This window comes from Ciconia boyciana, chromosome 7 (genome assembly GCF_034638445.1).
Source record: "Ciconia boyciana chromosome 7, ASM3463844v1, whole genome shotgun sequence".
Classification (NCBI taxonomy): Eukaryota; Metazoa; Chordata; class Aves; order Ciconiiformes; family Ciconiidae; genus Ciconia; species Ciconia boyciana.
In genome coordinates this window covers 11,739,189-11,760,528 of record NC_132940.1, presented here as the reverse complement: position 1 = coordinate 11,760,528, position 21,340 = coordinate 11,739,189, and the positions used below count along the sequence as shown (strand labels likewise).

General features: G+C 56.1%; 2 protein-coding genes across 3 annotated transcripts; one reads left to right on the top strand and one right to left on the bottom strand.

Annotated features, from left to right (window-relative positions):
- Positions 1-1,116: 1,116 nt before the first annotated feature.
- LOC140654008 (E3 ubiquitin-protein ligase HECTD3-like) lies at positions 1,117-17,340 on the bottom strand. Of its 2 annotated transcripts, none has more exons than XM_072866897.1 (21): positions 16,839-17,340; positions 16,587-16,747; positions 16,048-16,140; positions 15,639-15,774; positions 15,087-15,202; positions 14,690-14,803; positions 14,188-14,270; positions 13,643-13,874; positions 13,086-13,167; positions 11,959-12,141; positions 11,241-11,293; positions 10,847-10,911; positions 10,296-10,399; positions 9,844-9,963; positions 9,402-9,491; positions 8,833-9,039; positions 6,398-6,527; positions 5,875-5,949; positions 5,559-5,640; positions 5,366-5,437; positions 1,117-5,105 (listed from the first exon to the last, which is right to left on the bottom strand). In XM_072866897.1, exons 1-21 carry the CDS (start codon positions 17,169-17,171, stop codon positions 5,021-5,023), a joined length of 2,616 nt encoding a protein of 871 aa, XP_072722998.1. In that variant the 5' UTR covers positions 17,172-17,340; the 3' UTR covers positions 1,117-5,020. The 2 variants fall into 2 exon arrangements, with proteins under 2 accessions (XP_072722998.1, XP_072722999.1); XM_072866898.1 differs by having other exon boundaries at positions 13,643-13,808; positions 16,839-17,338.
- On the top strand, positions 17,307-20,998 carry UROD (uroporphyrinogen decarboxylase). Its single transcript, XM_072866904.1, is given in 13 exon segments — positions 17,307-17,372; positions 17,374-17,437; positions 17,440-17,498; positions 17,501-17,565; positions 18,430-18,542; positions 18,625-18,704; positions 18,904-18,966; positions 19,064-19,261; positions 19,513-19,674; positions 19,810-19,947; positions 20,092-20,192; positions 20,468-20,534; positions 20,721-20,998. Coding segments are annotated over 13 exon segments (1,341 nt in total). The 3' UTR covers positions 20,886-20,998.
- Positions 20,999-21,340: the final 342 nt, after the last annotated feature.

Genomic DNA, 21,340 nt, shown 5'->3' with positions numbered 1-21,340 from the left:
CTGGGTGCGGGGCCGCCGTCATCCCCGCTTTGCCGAGACGCGACTGTGTTACACCCACCCCGGTCCCTCGGTCCCCGGCGGGAGCGGACCCGGGTCACCCGCATCCCCTCACCCCGCGGCTTAGGACTCTGCTCCCTCCTGGCCTCCAAGGTGCCTGTGGCTGCCTGCATCCCTACAAGCAGAGAGGGGGTCCCTGTGGGGTCAGGGCACAGGGCTACATCTCGGGCATGGATAGGGACAAGAGGGGAGCGGGCATCCTGCTATGGGGAGAGCCAGCTCCTGGCTGGCTGGGGGACACATTCCTGCCCCAGGCGGGCTTGCTGCCCGGGCACCTGCCCCGCTCTGGGCACTCACTGGGGAGGATGACAGCTTTCCTGCCCAGGAGCAGCTTTATCTCCGCCAGCAGTGGCATCCTGGCAGCAGGAACGAGGCCATGACACTCAGCAGCACCCAACCACCCCAGAACGCTGGCAGTGTGTCACCCCACATCATGTCTGCCTGTTGCATACCACAGTGAGGCGGTGGCAGAGAGCAACTCAGCTCCACCCCACGCTACCTGAATTTCTCCAGGCTGGGCACAAAGAGCTGCGTTTAGGGATCAGGAAACAACCAGGCTGGCAGAGCTCAAAGGTCTCCGGACCCCTCCCGTGCCTGCCTGCCCTCCTGGCAGGTCAGAGTCCAGCTCCATAGGCACAGTGCAAAGGGAGGTCTGACAGCTGTCACCCCTGCAGCGTTATCTATTGCACAGGCGTGACTGCCTCACCACAGCGATAGGCACTGGCCTCACGGGGAGCAAAGTGCCCTGAACCACGGTGTGAGAGAAATGCAAACTTCTGCCTTGCCCCTAACTGCGGCCACCGCAGCCAGAAGGGTCCTGTGCCCTCCCGTCGCAGCCACGTCACCCTATAAAACTGGCTGCAGAGCTGCTGCAAAGGGTTGACCCAGTTAATACTCTGAGCCACCTCCATGACACCTCTTTGTGTGCAAAGGGTATCACGGGGCCAATTTCTGCTTCACTTCCAGTTGCCTCTCATGACACCGTCTCCATCGCTGTTTAACCCAACAGAAGGATGCAGGAGCCCCAGCCAGACCAGACAAATCATCAGGAAGGCCAGGAGTAGTTAGTTTGTTCACTTTATTTTAGATCCTACATGAGGTAGGGACAGACAGATCCTGTCAAACTATTTATAGCTTGTCATACTTCAGGGTATTAGTGGAATAACAACAGCTAGACTACACGTGCGTTATTAATCACCTGAAGCTATTCTATGACAATTCAGCAAGCTGAAGTCAGGAGAGAGCGAGTGGTTATACGGAGCCGCCAGGGCATCAGTCCCTCCCCCAGCTCATCCCTACCCACCCTGTAAAGCTGCAGCTCTGGCACACACAGATGCCTCCTTCTCAGCAGCACAGGGGTACCAGCACCTTCCTCAGGGTGGCACTAGCTTGAAAATCAGTCTCAACCGACTTGAGACTGGGTGACAGGGTAGGGACACGCAGCCTCTGGTTCCTGGTGCCCAGGAGGGCTCCCTCGCCCCAGGCTACGCACAGCAGGAGTCCGGGGCTGGGGCACTTGACTTGTGTCTTGTCAAACATGGGAGGAGACCGCTCCTAGCCTCAGCTTTGGAGATCAGAGAAGGAGCGTGACCCAGCACTGAAATAACACCTACTTGGTGCCCCTGAGATTGGCCAGAGCTGAGCCAAGCTGACCTTTTCCACAATTTGCTGGGCTGTCACAGCAGAAATTCAGTTTGCAATTGGCTTTAAAACACCACAGACAAGACAGAGGATCGTGTGGAGGAGATCCAGGCGGGTTACCAGCTCCCCCTTCCCAGCTCACCTTTGCACAGCAAACTCAACAACACGATCTGTGGGTTATCTTGGCGTCCTTGCTCAGCAGCCATGTTTGTCCAGACCCTCTGACCATGCACTAAATGATCTCAGCTGAAACCTCACTGCAGCAAGGGGCTCTTCCTGCACCTGGAAGAGCTTTCACAGGTCTCTACACCCCCGTGTAACACTACAGCAGCGGCTGCTGCCGTTCTCCAACATGTATATGGCCATAACACAAAATGGACAGTAAAACAATGGTATATATGGTAAAACAATGTTTTTCCTCAATATGCTTGTAGGGGTTAAACCCAGACCATCCTGGATGAGCTCCCAAGTGCAGCCTTCCTGCTAGGGCGAGGGTCCTGTTACTAGAAGTATTTTTTTAAACAAAAATCCCTGTCACCAGCTAGATCCTTTCTCCAGAGCTCCAGCACTCACACCTGAGCTCCAGCAAGCCCTTGGACAGTACTCTCTCTCTTCTCAGTGGCAGGAAATAAACCCAAGGCTGTGAGAGGTCAGGGGCTAAAAGACCTTGCTGGGAGGAAGAGTAGAGAAATGTGGGAAAAGCTAGAGCTGACAACTCCACAGTCATCAAGTGCTTCAGGTTAAGGAGGACCTAGACCTGAAGCCAGCAGGGTGAGACTGGAAGTTAGATCAGCTTGCCTAGGGCTGTAAGACAAGTCTTGAGCATCTCCAAGGATGGAGATGCCATGATGCTTCTAGGGAAGGATCCCACCGCTTCAGCCAGGCTCTGCTCTCACCATCGCCCTGCACAGCAGCTCTGCCCTCATCACGGAGGGCTGGGACTGTGTACATGGATGGTGAGTGGGAATAGAGCTGTCCAAGCATCTCATCCCTCAGTGAGAAACCTGGGCTACTCTGGGTACCTCCATAATTACCTCAGTTACCCTCTGTCAGCTGCAGTTGCTTTCACCAAGACCAAGGGAGCCAGTGGTCACCTGTTGGAGATGTCTCTGCCACAGGTGCCCATTCCCCCACAGCTAGTGACCCCAAGCAGCCCCAGCTGGCTCTTAACCTGCCCATTCCCACAGGTGACATAGCTTACCCTCCACCAAAGACTAGGGCCACTTTATCCATCCCACCCTGAGCCACTCATCAACCAACCTTCTTCCCCTGCCCAGCAATAAAGTACCAGAGAGAAGTCAATTTTTCTTGCTACTTCTAGTTCTGCTCAGTAAATAATGTGACCTCCTGCTGATCTCCCTTAGAGACAAGTGGGGAAGGTTGGAAAAAGCACAATCGATTCCACCCAAATGTCAGTGGCCAGAGAGGATCTAGGATGGCTCATTTCAAATCCCAGATTGATGCTGAAGACTCCTTCACCAACATTCCTGACCGAGGCAAAGCCAGCAGATCAAAGTCCTTTCACCAGCTCGCTCATGCCCATTTAAAACAGACACCCTAGGAAGTGACTCAGCCACCAGCATGGAAAGGTATCACACTGGCTCTGCTCCTGTCCAAGCTGGTTGTTGAAATCAGCCACAAAGCCACACAGCTCAATTCTGAGATAACTCTAGAATTTACAAAAAACCTCCTCCAGCAGACAGGACTTCACACCCACCCAGCTGAGCATGGAAGGTTCTGCTGCAGGCAAGGGCTGCCAGAAACAGCTTCCCCGCTCACCCTATACTCCTTCCACTCACCGCGATGGGAGATGACAGCACATGTTCTCTCCTGGTCCTACATCCCTTTTAGTACAAACCCCCTCAGCAGGTCTGGGAATACAGCAGTTTCAAAGGAAACTGGTGAAGGCAAGGACTTCGTTTACAACTGGAGGCAATTTCTGGATGACAGACTCCTTCAACAGAGGAGGAAAAAGGCATGAAGCGTTAAGACAGGATAAATCTTAACTCACAGCATTAGCCCCACTCCAGTGAAGCCCCAGTGACTCAGTGGCTCTTAGTAGCGGTGGTCCAACAGACCACATGGGCTGAAGATGGAGCTGGGGGTATAGAAGTGGACCAACACCTGGTAGCTCACACTGCCAGGCAATGACTAGCCCTGCCCAGGACTGGGAAGATCAAGGAACATTTCCAATGGTCTTGAAGTTATAAAGCTTTCATTGCCCACTCCTCGCTCACACACTGAGCGTCCATCTGCTCAAGGAGCTCCAACCCTTGGTACCCACAGTCTCTCCACTCCCCTGGGGCAATGGCTTTCCCTGTCCACCTGAAACCTCCATCTACCTCCCCATGGCAGAGGGGAGCAGAGTCCAGTGCTGCTGTGCCTGCTACTGCTCTAACCCCTGCTGTCTGGCAGAAGAACTTGGCCCTCCCTGCACATCTCCATGAGAACTAGAACAGATTAGTTGTAATACTGTCTTTTAGGGGAAAACCAAGGCTCAAAGAGCCTGGAGAACAGCTGCTAGGCCACCAGCATGCCGGATGCAGAACTGAAGGTTACAGAGCAGGAGGGAAGCAGACAGTTCCCATCTCCTGTAGGGGAGCAGCGCCCCCAGCAGTCGCTGCTGTGCAAGGGGTACAAGGAACCACGGGCGGTCACAGGAACTGGGATTTTGTGCGATGTAAAAGCATGGGAGCCCTTTCCTGACAGCACCCACAGTCCTGCCGTGCAGGTCTGTTGTGACATCTGGTGGCCAGAGGCACCCCTGCAGCACCAGCCTGACCCATTTCTTCTTGAAACTAGATGAATGATCTCATTTCCATGACCTCAGGTGAGAGCAGGAACAAGGCAAGGGAATGTGGTCAGGACAGTCAGGCTAGGACACCCTGAACATCTCTGAGCTTCCCCGTGGTCTCAGCAGCAGCTCACAATTCTCTGTCCTGTGCTGTAAACTGCCATGCAGCTTTGTGGCCCTGCCCCACTTCTGTTTGGAGCAGAGCGCAGCCTAGGAGGAGCAAGAGTTGTGGAGCTGCAACAGGGACATGTGGAGAAGAAATTCATTACAAAAGCCTACCAGACCTTTCTGATGTATGAGGGCTGGGCCAGGGCTTCATTATTGTAATCACATTTACACTCCAAGCTAGCTCCCACCCTGCTGAAGACCCAAACCTCCATGTCCAAAGAGGTGCTGGTTACCACTGCTGGGAGCCAGGCTTCACACCTATATGTTTATTATATATACATATCCTGGGGGTCAAGGGAGCTCTTCCCACTGCACCATTTTGTTGAACGATTGTCCATGCTGCTTGGTCAGGCTGCAACATCACTCTTCCCACGGACTCATATCTGTATCAATGGCCACGCAGTTATAGGCGGCATACCGCAACTTCTCTTCACATACCTTGGCTCTAGGGATGGCAGGAGGGGGGGGGGGGCAAAAGACAAGGAAGAGTTGCCATTGCTGCATTTGCCAGCTGAGAGAACAAAATGCTTTCTGAGATGGAGGCTATTCTTCACCAGCCACTCACAGAGAGAATCACAGCAGCCACATGGTACAGGCAGGGGGATGTAAGCGTGGCAAAGCGATGCGGCCCTATGGGTCAGCACCAAGGTTAAGAAGAGAGCCCAGACACACAGTCCCCAGATGTAAGGAAGCACCAAAACTTACGTGGCATAGTTGGGCAAGAAGAGGGTGCTGGAGCAGGTGGAAGACTCCGGCAAAGCATCTGTTGTCTCAGAGCTTGGGGAGAAGGTGACAAACTGGTCAGAACCAACAGGCCAGTGAGGCAGGGGAGACCAGACCACACATCCCTTTGGTGTGGGATCTGTCAGCCTTGCAGTCTACAGAAGAATGGACTCACCCCATCTTGTCTGGATAGATGTAAATCCGTGCTGGAAGGCGGCTTCTGCCAGTGACAAATCTGAGGAAGCGGCTGCGATCCTCTGTGAAGGAAAAGCAAAGACATCAGCCGACACTAGAGGGATGCAAGATGGAGTACAGCCACTTCCAGGTATCCCCAGTGCTAGCAAGCAGTTCCTTCAGCCCAGCTGCTTGCTCTCCTTGGCTCCCATCTGTTTCCCAGGCAGCAGTGAGGGTGGTTTCACCCTCCCAGTTCCCAGCCAGCATGCAGGGGCTGTCATGGCACAAGATATGCAGGGACAGGGCAAATCACTCACCATTAGTGAAGTTGTTGAGTGCTTCCCAGAAGTACTGAACGCGGGTGTCCAATGGCTCAAAGTCCTCAAACCGGGCTGGCAGAAAGGATACAGAAAACCAGTTTATTAAAGATCCAAGCTCCTCCTGGATAAATTAGAGGAGAGCCTCCCCTGCTCACCCAGGGGTCCTCTGCCAGCACAGGAAGAAATATTTAGGTGCCTGCAGGGTACATAGACCCAAGGTGCAAGGGACACATGCAGTCAGGCCCCTCCCAGAAAGCACATCCAGATACACATCTCAGCTCCACAGAGGCTCAGATACTGGCAGCTTAGGGATGCCCCAGACTGTATTCTGAAGCCCAGCATGGGGACGAGGGACATCCCTGCCCCCATCAGCACCCAGGTAAAGGCAAGAACTATACAGGCCCACATTCTCACTGTAATAAAGGCTAATATTGGCCTCCCACACCTCTCCTTGTCCCAGCATGGAGAGAAGACAGTCTTGTTTTCAGGGAAAGAGTTTTCAGCAGAGCCCTTCACTTACTGAGCTTCTTCAGGGCATCAACTGTGACTTCAGGGTCTCCACAGACTTTTTTTTCCAGCTCCTGCCAGGTGAGGAGGTCAAGAACAGCTTGGGGCACCACCTTCAGCAGCCCAGCCTGCATGGCCATGATCTGAAAATGAGACAGGGCAGGTAAGCAGCACGTCTCGCCCATTTCCCTGGCTCGTGGTTGAGCCTAGGGACTCAACTGGATGCAAGCCACAGGACTGCTCAGCAAATTCTCCAAGGAACCTGAAGAAGGTTCTATAAACACATTAGCAACAAAAGGAGGACTAAGGAGAATCTTCATCCTTTATTGGACACAGCGGGAAACATAGTGACAAAGGATGAGGAAAAGGCTGAGGTACTTAATGCCTTCTTTGCCTCAGTCTTTAATAGTAAGACCAGTTGTTCTTGGGGTACCCAGCCCCCTGAGCTGGAAGACAGGGACAGGGAGCAGAATGAAGCCCCCATAATCCAAGGGGAAATGTTTAGTGACCTGCTACACCACTTAGACACACACACAGGTCTATGGGGCTGGATGGGATCCACCCGAGGGTACTGAGGGAGCTGGTGGAAGTGCTCGCCAAGCTGCTTTCAATCCTTTATCAGGAGTCCTGGCTAACTGGGGAGAACCCCATTGACTGGAGGTTAGCAAATGTGACACCCATCTACAAGAAGGGCCAGGAGGATGATCCGGGGAACTACAGGCCTATCAGTCTGACCACGGTGCTGGGGAAGGTTATGGAGCAGATCATCCTGAGTGCCATCACGCAGCACATACAGGACAACCAGGTGATCAGGCCCAGTCAGCATGGGTTGATGAAAGGCAGGTCCTGCTTGGCTAACCTGATCTCCTTCTATGACAAGGTGGCCCACTTAGTTGATGAGGGAAAGGCTGTGGATATTGTCTATCTAGACTTTAGTAAACCCTTTGACAGTTTCCCACAGCATTCTCCTGGATAAACTGGCTGCTCATGGCTTGGATGGGCACATGCTTCGCTGGATAAAACACTGGCTGGATGGCTGGGCCCAAAGAGTGGTGGTGAATGGAGTTAAATCCAGTTGGCGGCCGGTCACAAGTGGTGTTCCCCAGGGCTCAGTACTGGGGCCATTTCTGTTTAATATCTTCATCAATGATCTGGATGAGGGGATCAAGTGCGCCCTCAGTAAGTTTGCAGACAACACCAAGTTGGGCAGGACTGTCGATCTCCTTGAGGGTAGGAAGGCTCTACAGAGGGACCTGGACAGGCTGGATCGATGGGCTGGGGCCAATTGTGTGAGGTTCAACAAGGCCAAGTGCCAGGTCCTGCACTTGGGTCACAACAACCTCATGCAACGCTACACGCTTGTGGAAGAGCAGCTGGAGAGCTGCTTGGTGGAAAAGGACCTGGGGGTGTTGGTCGACAGCTGGCTGAATATGAGCCAGCAGTGTGCCCAGGTGGCCAAGAAGGCCAATGGCATCCTGGCTTGTATCAGAAATAGTGTGGCCAGCAGGACTAGGGAAGTGATCGTCCCCCTGTACTCGGCACTGGTGAGGCTGCACCTCGAATACCGTGTTCAGTTTTGGGCCCCTCACTACAAGAGAGACATTGAGGTGCTGGATCGTGTCCAGAGAAGGGCAGTGAAGCTGGTGAAGGGTCTGGAGCACAAGGCTGATGAGGAGTGGCTGAGGGAACTGGGGTTGTTTAGCCTGAAGAAAAGAAGGCTGAGGGGAGACCTTATTGCTCTCTACAGCTACCTGAAAGGAGGTTGTAGCAAGGTGGGTGTCGGTCTCTTCTCCCAAGTAACAAGCTATAGGACAAGAAGAAATAGCCTCAAGTTGCGCCAGGGGAGGTTTAGATTGAATATTAGGAAAAGTTTCTTTACTGAAAGGGTGGTCAAACATTGGAACAGGCTGTCCAGAGAGGTGGTGGAGTCACCATCCCTGGAGGAGTTCAAAAAACATGTAGATGTGGCACTTCAGGACATGGTTTAGTAGGCATGGAGGTGTTGGGTTGACAGTTGGACTAGATGATCCTAGAGGTCTTTTCCAACCTTGCTGATTCTATGTAGATGTGGTGCTTAGGGACATGGTTTAGCGGTGGACTTGGCAGTGCTAGGTTAACGGTTGGACTTGATGATCTTAAAGGTCTTTTCCAACCTAAACAATTCTATGATTCTGTAATTCTAAGAGAACAGGATCCCACAGAGATGCATCCCAGTTCATTCAGGAAGCCCATGTCAGAGCTGGGAATAAAATCCTCTGTCTCCCATGCTGCTATAAGCCACTTCGCTTCTCAACAACTCCATGGGCTCCAGGACTCCACCAAAAAGGATCACCTACTATTGCACTAATGAGCCCAGGGATGCTAACCACGATGCATTTTACCAGAAACAGACTGGGGGGGTATGTCTCTGGGAACTCAATGACCACTGATGCTACGGGACAGCATTACCTGCTCCTTGCTCTCCTCCAGTCGAGCCTTCTGCACCAGGCGGATGAACTCCTTGCGGTCCTCATAGCGCACCACAGTGCTGCTGCCATTGGGGATCAGCTCCACCATACGCTGGTCACTCAGCACCGTTGTGTAGGTCAGCTCATTCCCAAATTTGAACTCAAAGGTGTCTTTGTCCATGACTTCCATCACCTCCAGGAGCTTCACCTGCCCAGGCCCCAGATGAGTGCTTGTTAGAGAGATGCCCAGTGGGCAGTGGTGTGCCCAAACCCACATCTCCTCCCTTCCCAGACAAGGGCTGGAGTGGCTGCAACAGTAACACAACACAGGACATGCTGCCCTAGAGCTGTTTAGCAGACCCTGGAGCACGGCATGCTTGAAGCAGTAGTCAGCATGGCTACATCTCTATATTAGCTATAGGATGCATTAAATGCTAAGAGTGCCCTTTTTGTGCGTGTTTCTTTGATGCATCACAGGAGGAAGGAAGTACATGAGGACAGGGACACAAATCACCACCTTGTTGAGTGCCACAAGGAATAGGATAGGCACAGCCTCCCAGTCCCTCTCACCAGCACAGAGTCCACGGCAGGGAAGTCTTTGCTCCAGCTGACCTCCTCCCCTGTTAATTGTTTCCATACGAAGCCAGGAAGAGCCAGGACCTGAAGGAGAACAGGGATTTTGCTGAGTCTGTATGAAAGGAGACATCCCCCAAAGATAGAGACAGGGCTCAACAGTGCAAATACAGAGGAGCTTCCCTGCTCCCCCCGTCCACATGCAGAGCTCCTCCTAGCCAAGCAGAGATCAGACACCCTCTCCCAAGCTCCCAGCAGCATCTCCCAAAACTCAGGCTGTGAGCTCTCCTCACCCCTCGGCCCCAAATCCTGCCAAACACCTTTTGTCCCAGTGTGTGACCACAGAGCCCTCCCATGCTCCTGTCGGACAGGCTGCAGAAGGGGGCTGACGACTCCCTTTGCAGCAAACCTCCACACAGGGATGGGGTTGAAAGCTTACCAGAAACTCCTTGCCCCGCAGAGCTGCTCCCATGATCTGCCCGATCCACTCATACTTTGGGAAGTCTTTACAGGACGGGTTGGGGACGTACATGTCCCTAGCTTCTCCAGTGCCGTTACCCTACAGGAGTGAGAGGCAAAACTCCAAGTCATGATCTCAGCACAGCATGAAGCACCACAAACTCAGTTCCTGCAGTGCCTCTGGGCACTTGTCTCAACAGAAGTGGGCTAAACCCCCATCCTCCTTGGCAATATTCCTAGTGAGAGACAAGCATCCAGGCACTTTTCAGCGTATCCTAAAACGAGATGCCACAAAGCAATCCACTCAACCCTTCACGAGGAAAAGTTTCGGACCAGCAAAAGTAGGTACGTCCCTGGCATGCAGGGGGACAGGGACAGCACTGCATTGCCAGGCACAGAAAGATCTGCCTCAAATACCCCGACGCACAGCACCTGGTTGGATGTGCGCACAAAGAAGGGCAGAGGTACGGGGGTGTCTGCCGAGCTGGGACACAGCTCCTCCGACATGTCCGCCAGGCTGTCCCGAAAACCGCCACCTGCAACCCCAAAAGAAGGGCATTTTTAGTGATGTGAACTCCCTGTGTGCTGACCCTCAGAGTTACGGAGCAAAGATGAGGAATTCTGGTCCAACCTGCTGCAGGACTCAGCAGAAGGCTCCTGTCAGAGCCTTATGGCACCGGAGGAAATAAGACAGGAGAAATAACATCCCTGCCTGGCCTGTGGAGGACAGCCAGAAGGAGCTTTGACACTGTCAAAGCTGCTGTTAGTGACTAATGGAGGTCTGGTCCCCATCCCAGCAAGCAGCACTCCTTATCTGGGACGTGGCCTGGGGTGGCAGGACAAGGCAACCTGCCTTCCCTCTCTCCTCCATGGGCAGTAACACTGGGAGCAAACGAGAGCCCGATGGGGCTCCCTACAGCAACAGTCACCCCATCAACCCCCAACTCTTTGCCAGAGGAGCCCTTGCCTCACACAGCCCCTACCTTGGTCGATGATGCCCTCTGCGATGAATTTGCACTCCCACCACTGGTCATAACGCAATGGCCACCTGCGGAGAACCAGGCATCGCCTGAGGTGCTGCTCACAGCCAAGGAGATGCGGGGGAGGCAGCAGGGACAGCAGGGATGCCAGGGGACTAGGGTGGACCAGCCTGGGCTTAGGACAGGACAAGATCTCAGTCTCCAGAGACAGCTGCATCCTCAGTAGGGAGGTGACACCTTGGGGAACAGGCCCTGATCCCATGGCTGTGCTGGCTCCTGCCCTAGCAAACCCTCTCCAGAGCACAGGACACACACAGGCTTCCCAAACACCCTGCTGTGACAGAGGACATAGCTCCCAGCACTGCATCATCCCCTCCCTCCCCCAGACACTGCTTACCTATAATCTAGAGGCTTTTCAAACTTGTCTGAGGGTTTCAGGCCTTCATACACCTGCAACAAGCAGAGAAGATCAAGGCTGGTATCCCCTCTCCAGGTGCCAGGTGAAGGCAGGAAATTGGAAGAAATCTGATTTGCCCCAAACTTTAAATACTGACCAAAGCTGATCTCTAAATGGTCTAGGAGCCCTTCATTTTTGGAAGGGGAACATAAATTACAGTGCTAACTACTGTATGGAGCTTTCTGGCCTTGGAGGTACATTGAACACATATTAAATCTCACAGCAGTCTGGGCTGTTTGTGCACACACAGAGCAGCAGATCTTTTGGAGGTGGGGAGAGAATGACAATAGGAAGATCAGCATTGCTGTAAAACCACAATACAGGACTGTATGCAGCTGCATTATTGTTGTCACACGAATTCCTTGCTGCCCTTTCAGTGTAATGAGACTGTTATGCTCTGCATTAGCAACATGCCACAGAGAGCATCCAGGACAGAATAGAGACTAACTCAGAGATCCCAAATCCCTCCTAGATGTTATTCCTGGATATGGGATCATCAGCACACGTGTAGAGCCTGAGTCATGTGAACACGCCTTGAGGACTCCAGGTATCTCCAGCTCCAAGCTGTCCCTTCCACCCACCTCTATGTGGTTCATTTTGGTTTTGGGATGCCCCACTCTCCCCAGAGCAGCAGAGACCCTTCCAAGAGGGACAGTACCTGGGTGAAGACAGCGTTCTTGCAGCTGGGGTCCAGGGCAGGGTTGTCTCGGTGCTCCATAGCCAGGCGTCGGTTAATATAGAGCCGTGGCATGAAATTGGGCTTGCTGGTCTCCGAGTCCTTCAGACACTGGGTAATGAGAGCTGTGCGTCTCTTGGACAGCAGCAAGAACTGCTTGATATGCTGCCAACAGGTATGTCCAAAATGTCAGAAGTGCCCAGTGACCAGAACGTCATGTACTTCCTACTGAAGCCACTGCACCGCCAGGTCTCTCCACTTCCCAGGGCCACTGCCTTCCACACACAGACATTCTCCTTGACAATATTTGTTCCACCTCTGCCTCTGAAAGATTTTGCTTTCTGGCTTAAGGGAGATACCAAGCCCAGTCCTCTCTCCATCAGTCGTCATCTGATGTTTACACTCCAGTGTTGCTTGGACTCTCCTTCACCTTTACTCTCGCCAGAACACTGGTCTTACTATCCCTCCTATTTGTAATCAAAGCAAGCTCCTCTAAACAAACAAGAATCCTCAAATGCTTTGGATCCTATGTTGAGCTGTCACAGGAATTACAGTGCTTTCCGACACCAAGCCTAGAAACACACAGAACAGGGCTACCCCAGCAGTGTCCGGCACATGTAATCTGGGAGAGGATGTAAGGAAAACAAACAACTGGAGGGATGAACTCAGTCTTATGAGAAAGATGAAAATCAAAAGCTTATTAAAGCCAGAAAGAAATTACTGGTAAAAGCCTTGCTGTTTGGACACAGCCAGCTCAAAGCTGCTGGCAGTAAGTGCAGGAATAGAGTGTCCTGGGCTGAGATCTCAGGGGGGATGTGTGTCCAGCTCACATGCCCAGTGCTGCTATGGTCCAAGTCCTTTTGAGAGTGAAGTGCTCTGGTTTGATTCTACTTGTTACCCCATAGCTACATGTTTCCACATGAGCATTTTAGCAGGAAACCAGCCTCTAAACAATATCACCTTTCACAGCTTTAATGAACCGAGCTTACCCAGGTATTTCCCTTGAGCTGCTTTAAAGGCAACAAGCACTGACCGCCTCCCTTGCCACAGCCCAAGCGCAATCAGCCTGCCAGACTGAGGCCCCACAAGACACAGAGGGAATCACTCACCTTGAGTTTGCTGAACGTGCCAACAGTGTGGTCCCAGGCTGGCACCAAGTGATGCAGGACACTGTCCAGGAGCTTGATAAACCTAAAACCCAAAAAAGAAGGTATTGTGACACAGGAGGGACAGGGATCTGCACAAGCCTATTCCAGACCAGACACCCCCAGACACAAGCAGAAAAGTAAAAACTGATCCAAACCCAACCCAGCATGGTCTTCGGTAGCCTTTGGTACTAAATTCCCACTGACTGGGCGCTGCAGGGACCTTGCACCTCTTGCAAGGGATTCTGCGTGCACCTGCCCCACACACCACACAGATATGCTGCGCTTGCAACACACAAGACACTGAACTTGAGCTGCAAAATTCATCTGAAAGTGTAGGGGAGTTACCCCAGCGAGCCCACTTTGTTCCCAAATGACTCTGCTATTTTCTCCAGGGTCCAGGATGCCTGTCCCAAGGGGAGTCACACAGTTTTACAGCTTCCAGCCATACTCGTGCTGGAGATGGCACCAGTCCCTGCAGGCAACACCACCCTACTTGTCTGCCCCCCTCCATACAGTACCTTTGAATGAGCATGGCCCGTCGGTACAGCAGGTCAGGGTCTGTCCCTTCTAGGCGAGGGTAGCGCACTAAATTGGGCAGCTGGAACATGTCAGCACTGAGCCCCAAGTCCCTCTGTCGGGAAGATTTGATTTTGATGCCTCGAAGGCGAACATCAATCCCATCATCTGCCAAGGAAGACCATGGATGATACGCTAAGACCATGAGAAAGCAAGCCTTCCAGCATGGGAGGTCTGTAAGTAAAAGCACTAGGAATGTGACCAGCTCCACCAGCTCTGGGGCTGGGCACTGAGAACCTGAAATACCTCTGTGAAGAAGTGAGGCATTTACAGAAGAAAAAAAAAAAAAAAAAATTGAAGGCAGGGAAAGATAGGATGAAAGCTGAGAGCTTGCAAACCTCCAGGTCCCCCTGGAGTTTCCCATGGTTCTTCTGCATCTCATCTGAAACAGCCCACAAGGCCAAGAAGTATAAGCCACAGGAACAAACTCTTAATGTACAGTATCTTACAGGTGCGTTATGGATGTGGCCATAACACCCAGCCCTACCTCTGCACTCCACAATCCGGATCTCGATGACAGGCAGGTGTGTTGTCATGTCCTCAAGAACGCACACATCCCCAATGTAGCTCCTGCAAACACAGCACAGATGAGGGCTGCAGAGCTGTTCCCTTGCCCATCCCGCCAAAATCCACTCGGCCACTTGTTAAGGGAAGAAGGTTTGCATCTTTTGAAATGAGAGCCTGCGGCAGGAACCCAGATCCAGTTGCCTACAACATGGTCTATGTTGAATGCCTGAACCTGCTGGTGCCTCAGATCCAGGCAACACGATCCCGATGGGTTCCACAATCGGATCAGGAGCGCCCTGACGATTGTGCCATCTGCTATTGTCGGCAGAGTGAACCCGCAGCTCAGACATGGAAAATGCCTGTCCCAAGGCCCTGGGCCTCTGAAGCCAGGCTGGTGCTGGCATGACTGCTTAGGGTTGGGGTGTCCAGCACCTCAGGCTCCTGCAAGGGCCACACTACCCTCTCCACCTCCATCCACTCACTCATCAATGCCGACATCATTCAGTTTCTTCAGGTTGTCCCCCTCACCCCCATACACGGCGACCCGCTTGGGCATGAAGTTCTCATCGGTAGTATCCACTGTCAGCAGGAGCTTCCTGCAAAGGGAAGCATGAAATGAGGAGAAGGTAACTGCAGCTGAACACCCATTGCTGCTCCCCCTCATTGCCTGGTCACACTTGTTATGAAGCACACTCAGCTGGTGCTGGGATCCCTGGGTACCTGTGACAATCCTAAGAACCTTTCAAGCCCAGAGCCAGAGCAAGGGCTGAGGGGCAGGGAGTGCAGGGCAAATTTAGGCCACGATGGACTCATGCAGAGAGCGGGGGCTGCAGGGTTTACCCCAGCCATGAGCCAGCGCGCAGGGGAGAGGTGCCTCACTTGACAATGGTGCCTTTCTTCATGTTGAGCCGCACCCAGTGCTGGCCCTGGGACCCATCACTCTCCCAGTATGTGTCGGCGTGGCTGTCGGTCAAGCATGACACGTTGAAGTCCTCCTGGAAGAGGGCAGCGAATGAAAGAAAGATCAGATGGGGGTAGGATTAACTTCCCCTTAGTGGTTACTCTTGTCAAGAATCTTAGAGCCAGAGAGCATCAAACTGGCCCGTTCCCTTTGCTGGGCTGTGGGTAGACACAGGGAGTACAGAGCGCACAGGACACTGGGGCTGACCCTTCAAGGTGCTCTGGGGTCACGCACACAGAACAGAATATCAAACCCTCCCTAAAATCAGCTTAGCAGCCAATATTAGCATTTGCTTCTCAAATCACAGCCCCTCCAGGGGCCACATTATACAATACGCTGCATGACGCTCCCCAGGTTCCTCTCCCACATCCTCAAACACAGCCCAGCCGAGCGCAGCACACCAAGCACCATCCACGCTCCCCAGAGCCATGGCACAGCAGGGCTGATGCAGCCTCGTCCCTTTAACCCACCGTGTAGGACGAGACATCGATGCTATCCACGTACTGCTTGACGCTGCCCAAGTTCTCATCCTCCTTCCCAATGTGATCATATAGGAAATGCACCAGGTCTTCGTCACATTCGTAAGTCCATGTTGGGGGCACAAACCTACCAGGGAAAAGGGATTAATGGGTCTGGAGAGTCATGGGCAGCCAGGCTAACAGGTCAGGGAAGGCAGGTCCATGTCCTGCTTGCCTTGGTCTTGCCCTGTTTTCTGCTTTGCGCAGGCTTATCTAGGACAAGACTGTGCCAAGCAGAGCTGTTCCCTGCTGCCTGTCTTTCTCCCTCTCCCCTCGGTCTGCAGGAGACAGCTGTCTGAGCAGCCAGGGAGAGACAGTGGCTTGCACCCAACCACAGCAGAAGCTGGGAAACAGCTCATACCGAAGCTTCTCTACTGCGGCTTCATCCTGCTCCATGGGCTTGGGCTTCGCGCCGAGGCGCAAGGAGTACGTCAGATCCACCACCTGCTCCCATCTGAAACAACCCAGAGAAGGGGGGAGTGAGAAAATCCCAGGGGAAAGAAGGAACCGGTGGTTGAGGAGTAGCTGGAAGGGGAAGATTTGGGTTTAAAGCCCCACCACGCTCCAGCCTCCATCACCTCCAGCCTCATCCACTGTCTTTTCCTTTCCAACCATCTCTACTTCTTCCAGCCCACACCCTGCTAGGCAGGTGACAAGCACAGTGACCGAGCCAAACCCAGTTAACTCCACACCTGGCATCCCTATTACCTCACTTCCATGGAAGAAGTGGCCAAGCGGGCTGCGGCTCCTCAGTCCAGGCCAGGAGCAGCTGAGGGGTGGCACACCAAAACCCCAAGCAGTTGGGCCTGGGTGAATGGGGGGTGAGAACCTCCCTGCTCTCTGCTGTGCGAGGGGGAGCCAGGGACGGCAACCTAGAGGGAGAGAGCGGTTGCCCCGCACCTGATCACGGGTTTGTAGTCCACCCCGAAGAGCTGCTGCTGCCGCTGGATCCGCTCCGTGGACTCCACCGGCACCAGCCGGTCCCCGCCGTCGGCGTGCTTGCACACCAGCACCCAGCCCTCCTCCAGCTCGCAGCCGCTCCTGTACTCCTCCAGCTGCTCCTGCGGGGGACAGGCGGCTCCCGTCAGGGGACGGACAGGCCCCTCCGCGGGCAGCGCAGGCCGCAGCGGCCTCCCAGCCCCCCCCCGTTACCTTGCTGAGCTTGACCCAGAGCCCGGCGCCGTTGCAGTACTCCTCGCCGGTGGCGCGGAGGCAGCCGCCCTTCCGCACCTCGATGGTGGCCCGCGCCGCCCGCTTGCCGCCCCGCGCCGGCCCCGGGCTGTCCCAGACGCTGAGCAGGCTGCGGGCGGCGGCGGCGGCGGCGGCGGCGGCGGCGGGGTCCTTGCAGATCTTGTACTGCACCTCCCGCGGCACGTAGCAGAGCGCGGCGGGCAGCGCCTGGGCGCGGCGGAAGCACTCGCTGCACTGCAGCAGGAACCGCAGCCGGCCCAGCACCTGGTGCGGCGCTTCCCCGCCCGCACGCATCGCGCACCGGGGACCGTGCACGGCGGGCAGCGGCCAAGCCCCGAACCGGCGGGGTCGCTACTCGCGAGTTTACGGCAAACCCCGCCCGCCGACAAGGCAAGATGGCGGCGCCCGATGGGGCGGACGTAGGGCAAGATGGCGGCGCCCGTGCCGCGTACGGAGGAGCGAGGAGCAGGGCAAGATGGCGGCGTAGGGAGGAGCGGGAAGCCGGGCGGGATGGCGGCGTACGGAGGGGGAGGGGCAAGATGGCGGCGTACGGAGAGGCGGGACTACGGCAAGATGGCGGCGCCGGCGGGGCGGGGCGGCCGTGGGATGAGGCGGGGCGGGTCGCGTCGGGAGGCAGCGGAGGGGCCGGGGAGCGGCGCAGGAGGATGGAGGGCGGCGAGCGGCTCCTGTGAGTGACCGGGACTGGGGCCTCCGAGTGCGGTGAGGGGGGACATGCACCGGGGCCTGCACGGGGGACACTAGTGTGACCCTGGGAACGGCGCTGTGGCGCTGAGGTCCTGCACTGGGGACACTGGTGAGGCGCTGGGGATACAGTGCTGGCACCAGGGTCCTGCACTGGGGACACTGGTGAGGCGCTGGCGGGGCTGATCCCACAGTGGTGAGGCACTGGGAATACTGATCCTGCACTGGGATGGATCAGCAGGGCCACTGGCGTGGCAGTGAAGTCACTGGTCCCACACTGGACGCTTTGGGGACTTTGTCCCCATGCCCCCCACCTGTCACAGCAGGACGGTGCTGGCCATCCCCCGTGGTTGCCCAGGGTCCCCATCCCTGGGGCAGGCCGGCCTCCACCAGCCCCTCGGTGGTGACACCGTGGGGGGGAGGTTGGGGATGCATGGTTGCCACCTCGGCGGGCGCCTGAGCCTCCGGGGGCTGCACGGCACAGATAGGGGCCAGGGACGCTGGTGGCAGTACTGCCCGCCCTCGTGCCTCGCTGGCCCCAAATCTCTAAAGGCGGGAGCATCTGCTGGCCCCGATAACTTAATCTCATGGGGCCCTGGGCCAGGCATCGCCTCTCCCCGGAAGAGGGAGAGGACGGAGATGGACGCCCGAGCAGGAAAAGGCCCTGGACCGTGATGGGGAGCGTTTCTCATGTTTGTCACAGCTGGGCGCAAGCCCTTTCCTGCAGTCACTGTCCAGGGACTGGGGACAAGCTGCTGGCCCTGGCACCCCCTGCCCCCAGCTGCAGGGATCTGGCATGGCACCCAGACCCCCTGCGTGTGACAACCTGTATCTGCTTTTTTGTCCGCAGCCCCAAGGGCTTCCCCAAGCTGAAGAACGACACGTTCCTGCGAGCGGCACGTGGGGAGGAGACGGAGCACACCCCAGTGTGGTGCATGCGGCAGGCAGGACGCTACCTGCCCGGTGAGCAGGTGGAGGCGTGCAGGGGGGGACAGCAAGGGGGGCCCGGCACACACCCCATAACGCTCGTGCTGGTCCCTTGCAGAGTTTCGGGAGACCCGGGCGGCGCAGGATTTCTTTGCCACTTGCCGGAGCCCCAAATTGTGCTGTGAGCTGACGCTGCAGGTGAGCATCCCCCAGGGGGTCTGTGTGTCCCCTCTCCCCGCCTAGATGGGGATGGGGAGAAACCTTGGGTCTGGCCACTCTGGGTGGCCCCAGTAAGTTGTGCAGCCCTTGGGGACCCCACTGCCCCATGTGCTTGTCCAGGTCCTCCATTGGGCGGGGGTCCCAGCCCTTCACTGACGCTGCCTCTTCCCCTCCACAGCCGCTCAGACGATTCCCCCTGGATGCTGCCATCATCTTCTCCGACATCTTGGTGGTGCCCCAGGTGAGAGCCATGGCCGGTGGTGGGGAGCAGCAGCTGGGAACAGGGCTGGGTTTGGGCCCACCCCATTCCTGCTTCGTCCATTCTCCCCTGTCACCAGGCACTGGGCATGGAGGTTGTCATGGTCCCTGGTAAAGGACCCACGTTCACAGAGCCCCTGAAAGAGGTGGAGGATCTGCTGAAACTGCGACAGAAGGTGGACGTGACCGCGGAGCTGGGTTACGTCTTCCAGGCCATCACGCTGACACGACACAGCTTGGAGGGCAGGGTGCCCCTCATTGGCTTCTCTGGGGCGCCTGTAAGTGATGTGGCTCCTCCATGTGGCCTCCCCAGCTGGATTTCTTTGCTCTTTCTTCTGGGGTGACACAGGCCATGACACCCCCAGAGCTGTGAGTGCTATAGGGTTGCATAGGTGGGGGACATTGCAGGAGCAGCTGTGCCCCAGGCTCTGTCTGGGGTGCTCACAGGTCCTACCTTCAGCACTGCGACTCGCCCCTTGTGTCGTCTTCTGTCTCCATCACCCTCCTCACTCCACTCTCCTTCCCGCAGTGGACGCTCATGTCCTACATGATTGAAGGTGGCGGCTCCACTACAATGGCCAAGGCCAAGAGATGGCTCTACCGTCACCCCGAGGCAAGCCACCGACTGCTGCGGCTGCTGGCTGATGTCGTCACCGACTACCTGGTGGGGCAGGTGGCTGCTGGAGCGCAGGTGTGTCCTGGGGCATGGTGACAGGGCAAGGCAGGAAGGCAGGGACTGGGGACAGGGAGCAGAGAGGCTCCAGCTTCTGGGAGGAGGAGGAGGAGGGACTGAGGTGCGGCTCTCCCAGCCCCATGTCCCCGGCAGGCGCTCCAGCTGTTTGAGTCCCATGCGGGGCACCTGGGCCCAGAGCAGTTTCAGGACTTCGCCCTGCCTTACATCCGGGACATCGCCCAGGCTGTGAAGAGCAAGTTAAAGGAGGAGGCGCTGCCCCTGGTGCCCATGGTGAGTTGGGGCTGCCTGGGTTGACCCTGGCATGTGGGGGCTGCTGGAGAGGGGTGCATCCCCTCGTACCTGCCTCCCCCAGTCTAGCCCGTGGAGAGGGGCCTGACCCACAGCGGAGTTACTGCCCACCTCCTCCCTCCCCAGATCATCTTTGCGAAGGATGCACACTACGCGCTGCGCGACCTGGCTCATGCCGGTTATGAGGTGGTCGGTCTCGACTGGACGATCCGGCCCCAGGAAGCTCGGTAAGAGTCTGGCAGAGCACTCAGGTGCCTGGGCAGCACCCTGGGCCAGGTACCCTGACCTCTTCTTCTGCCCTGAGCCATCCCCAGGCCTGGAGATTTCTGCTCCAGAGGTGGGGATAGTTGGGCCCCCATGCTACATAGAGCTCGCAGCAACCAGGGGCTGCACTGAGGGGTCCCGTGTGCCCTCCGCCTGCAGGAGTGGGGGCTGCAGGCACCCAGCTGCCCCCAGCCTCTGCACCACACGCAACAACTCACCTGCTTCCTCTCTGCTGTAGTGCACAGACAGGGAAAGACATCACCCTGCAAGGGAACCTGGATCCCTGCGCGCTCTACGCACCCAAGGTGAGCTGTGGCCATCGCCAGCAGCGGGGGTTAGTTCCAGCCTGTGTTAAAGGCCTCCTGCCTCAGTTTCCCCACCTGCAGTGCTGGCTCATGTCCCAGCAGTCCCTCAGGCTGGCTGGGAACTGGTGGGGGTGGAGTACCCTGGACTGGATGGGGCTGACACATGGTTTCCCACCGTGCCTACAGGAGAAGATTGGCGAGCTGGTGAAGAAGATGCTGGAGGGTTTCGGGACCCAACGCTACATTGCCAACCTGGGCCACGGCCTCTACCCCGACATGAACCCCGAGCACGTGGGTGCCTTCGTGGAGGCTGTGCACACTCATTCCCGCCACATCCAGAAGCACAGCTGAGCCTGGGGGCTTGGGGACAGGACTCTGGTTTGGGCACAGTCACCCCAAGTAGTGTGTTGTCACAGGGCTCGCTCCAGGCTGGGCTGCAGCATTAAACCAGCGCCTTCTCCGCAGCAGCCGTGTGGCTCTGGCTGGGGGGGATGGGGAACTGGACGGCCCTGGAGGAGAGGGGCAGTGATGGCAGCCTGGCAGTGGGGCATGTGAGGTCAGGGGGAGCCCCTGAGCCCCGTCAGAACGGGGAAATGGGGGATGCCGCTCCCGGCCAGGCTGCACAGTGTTGTGCCAAGAGCTTGCACGAGAGGGTGTGAGCCCAGAGTACAATAGGCATCTCCTGGCGCTACAGCTGCACTCAGCCCTGCTAGGGGGGATACGCTGCCTGAGCCTGGGAGCTGGGGGCTTGCAGCCCACCGCTGCCACAGGCTCAGCATGAGCCGTGACAGTCTTGCTCAGGTGGG

Coding starts and splice junctions, on each gene's coding strand:
- LOC140654008 (XM_072866897.1), bottom strand. CDS start 17,171: ATGCGTGCGGGCGGGGAAGCGCCGCACCAGGTGCTGGGCCGGCTGCGG. Junction 16,141..16,586: donor GACTACAAACCCGTGATCAG/GTGCGGGGCAAC, acceptor GGGTTGTTTCAG/ATGGGAGCAGGTGGTGGATC. Junction 13,875..14,187: donor CCGGATTGTGGAGTGCAGAG/GTAGGGCTGGGT, acceptor TTTTACTTACAG/ACCTCCCATGCTGGAAGGCT.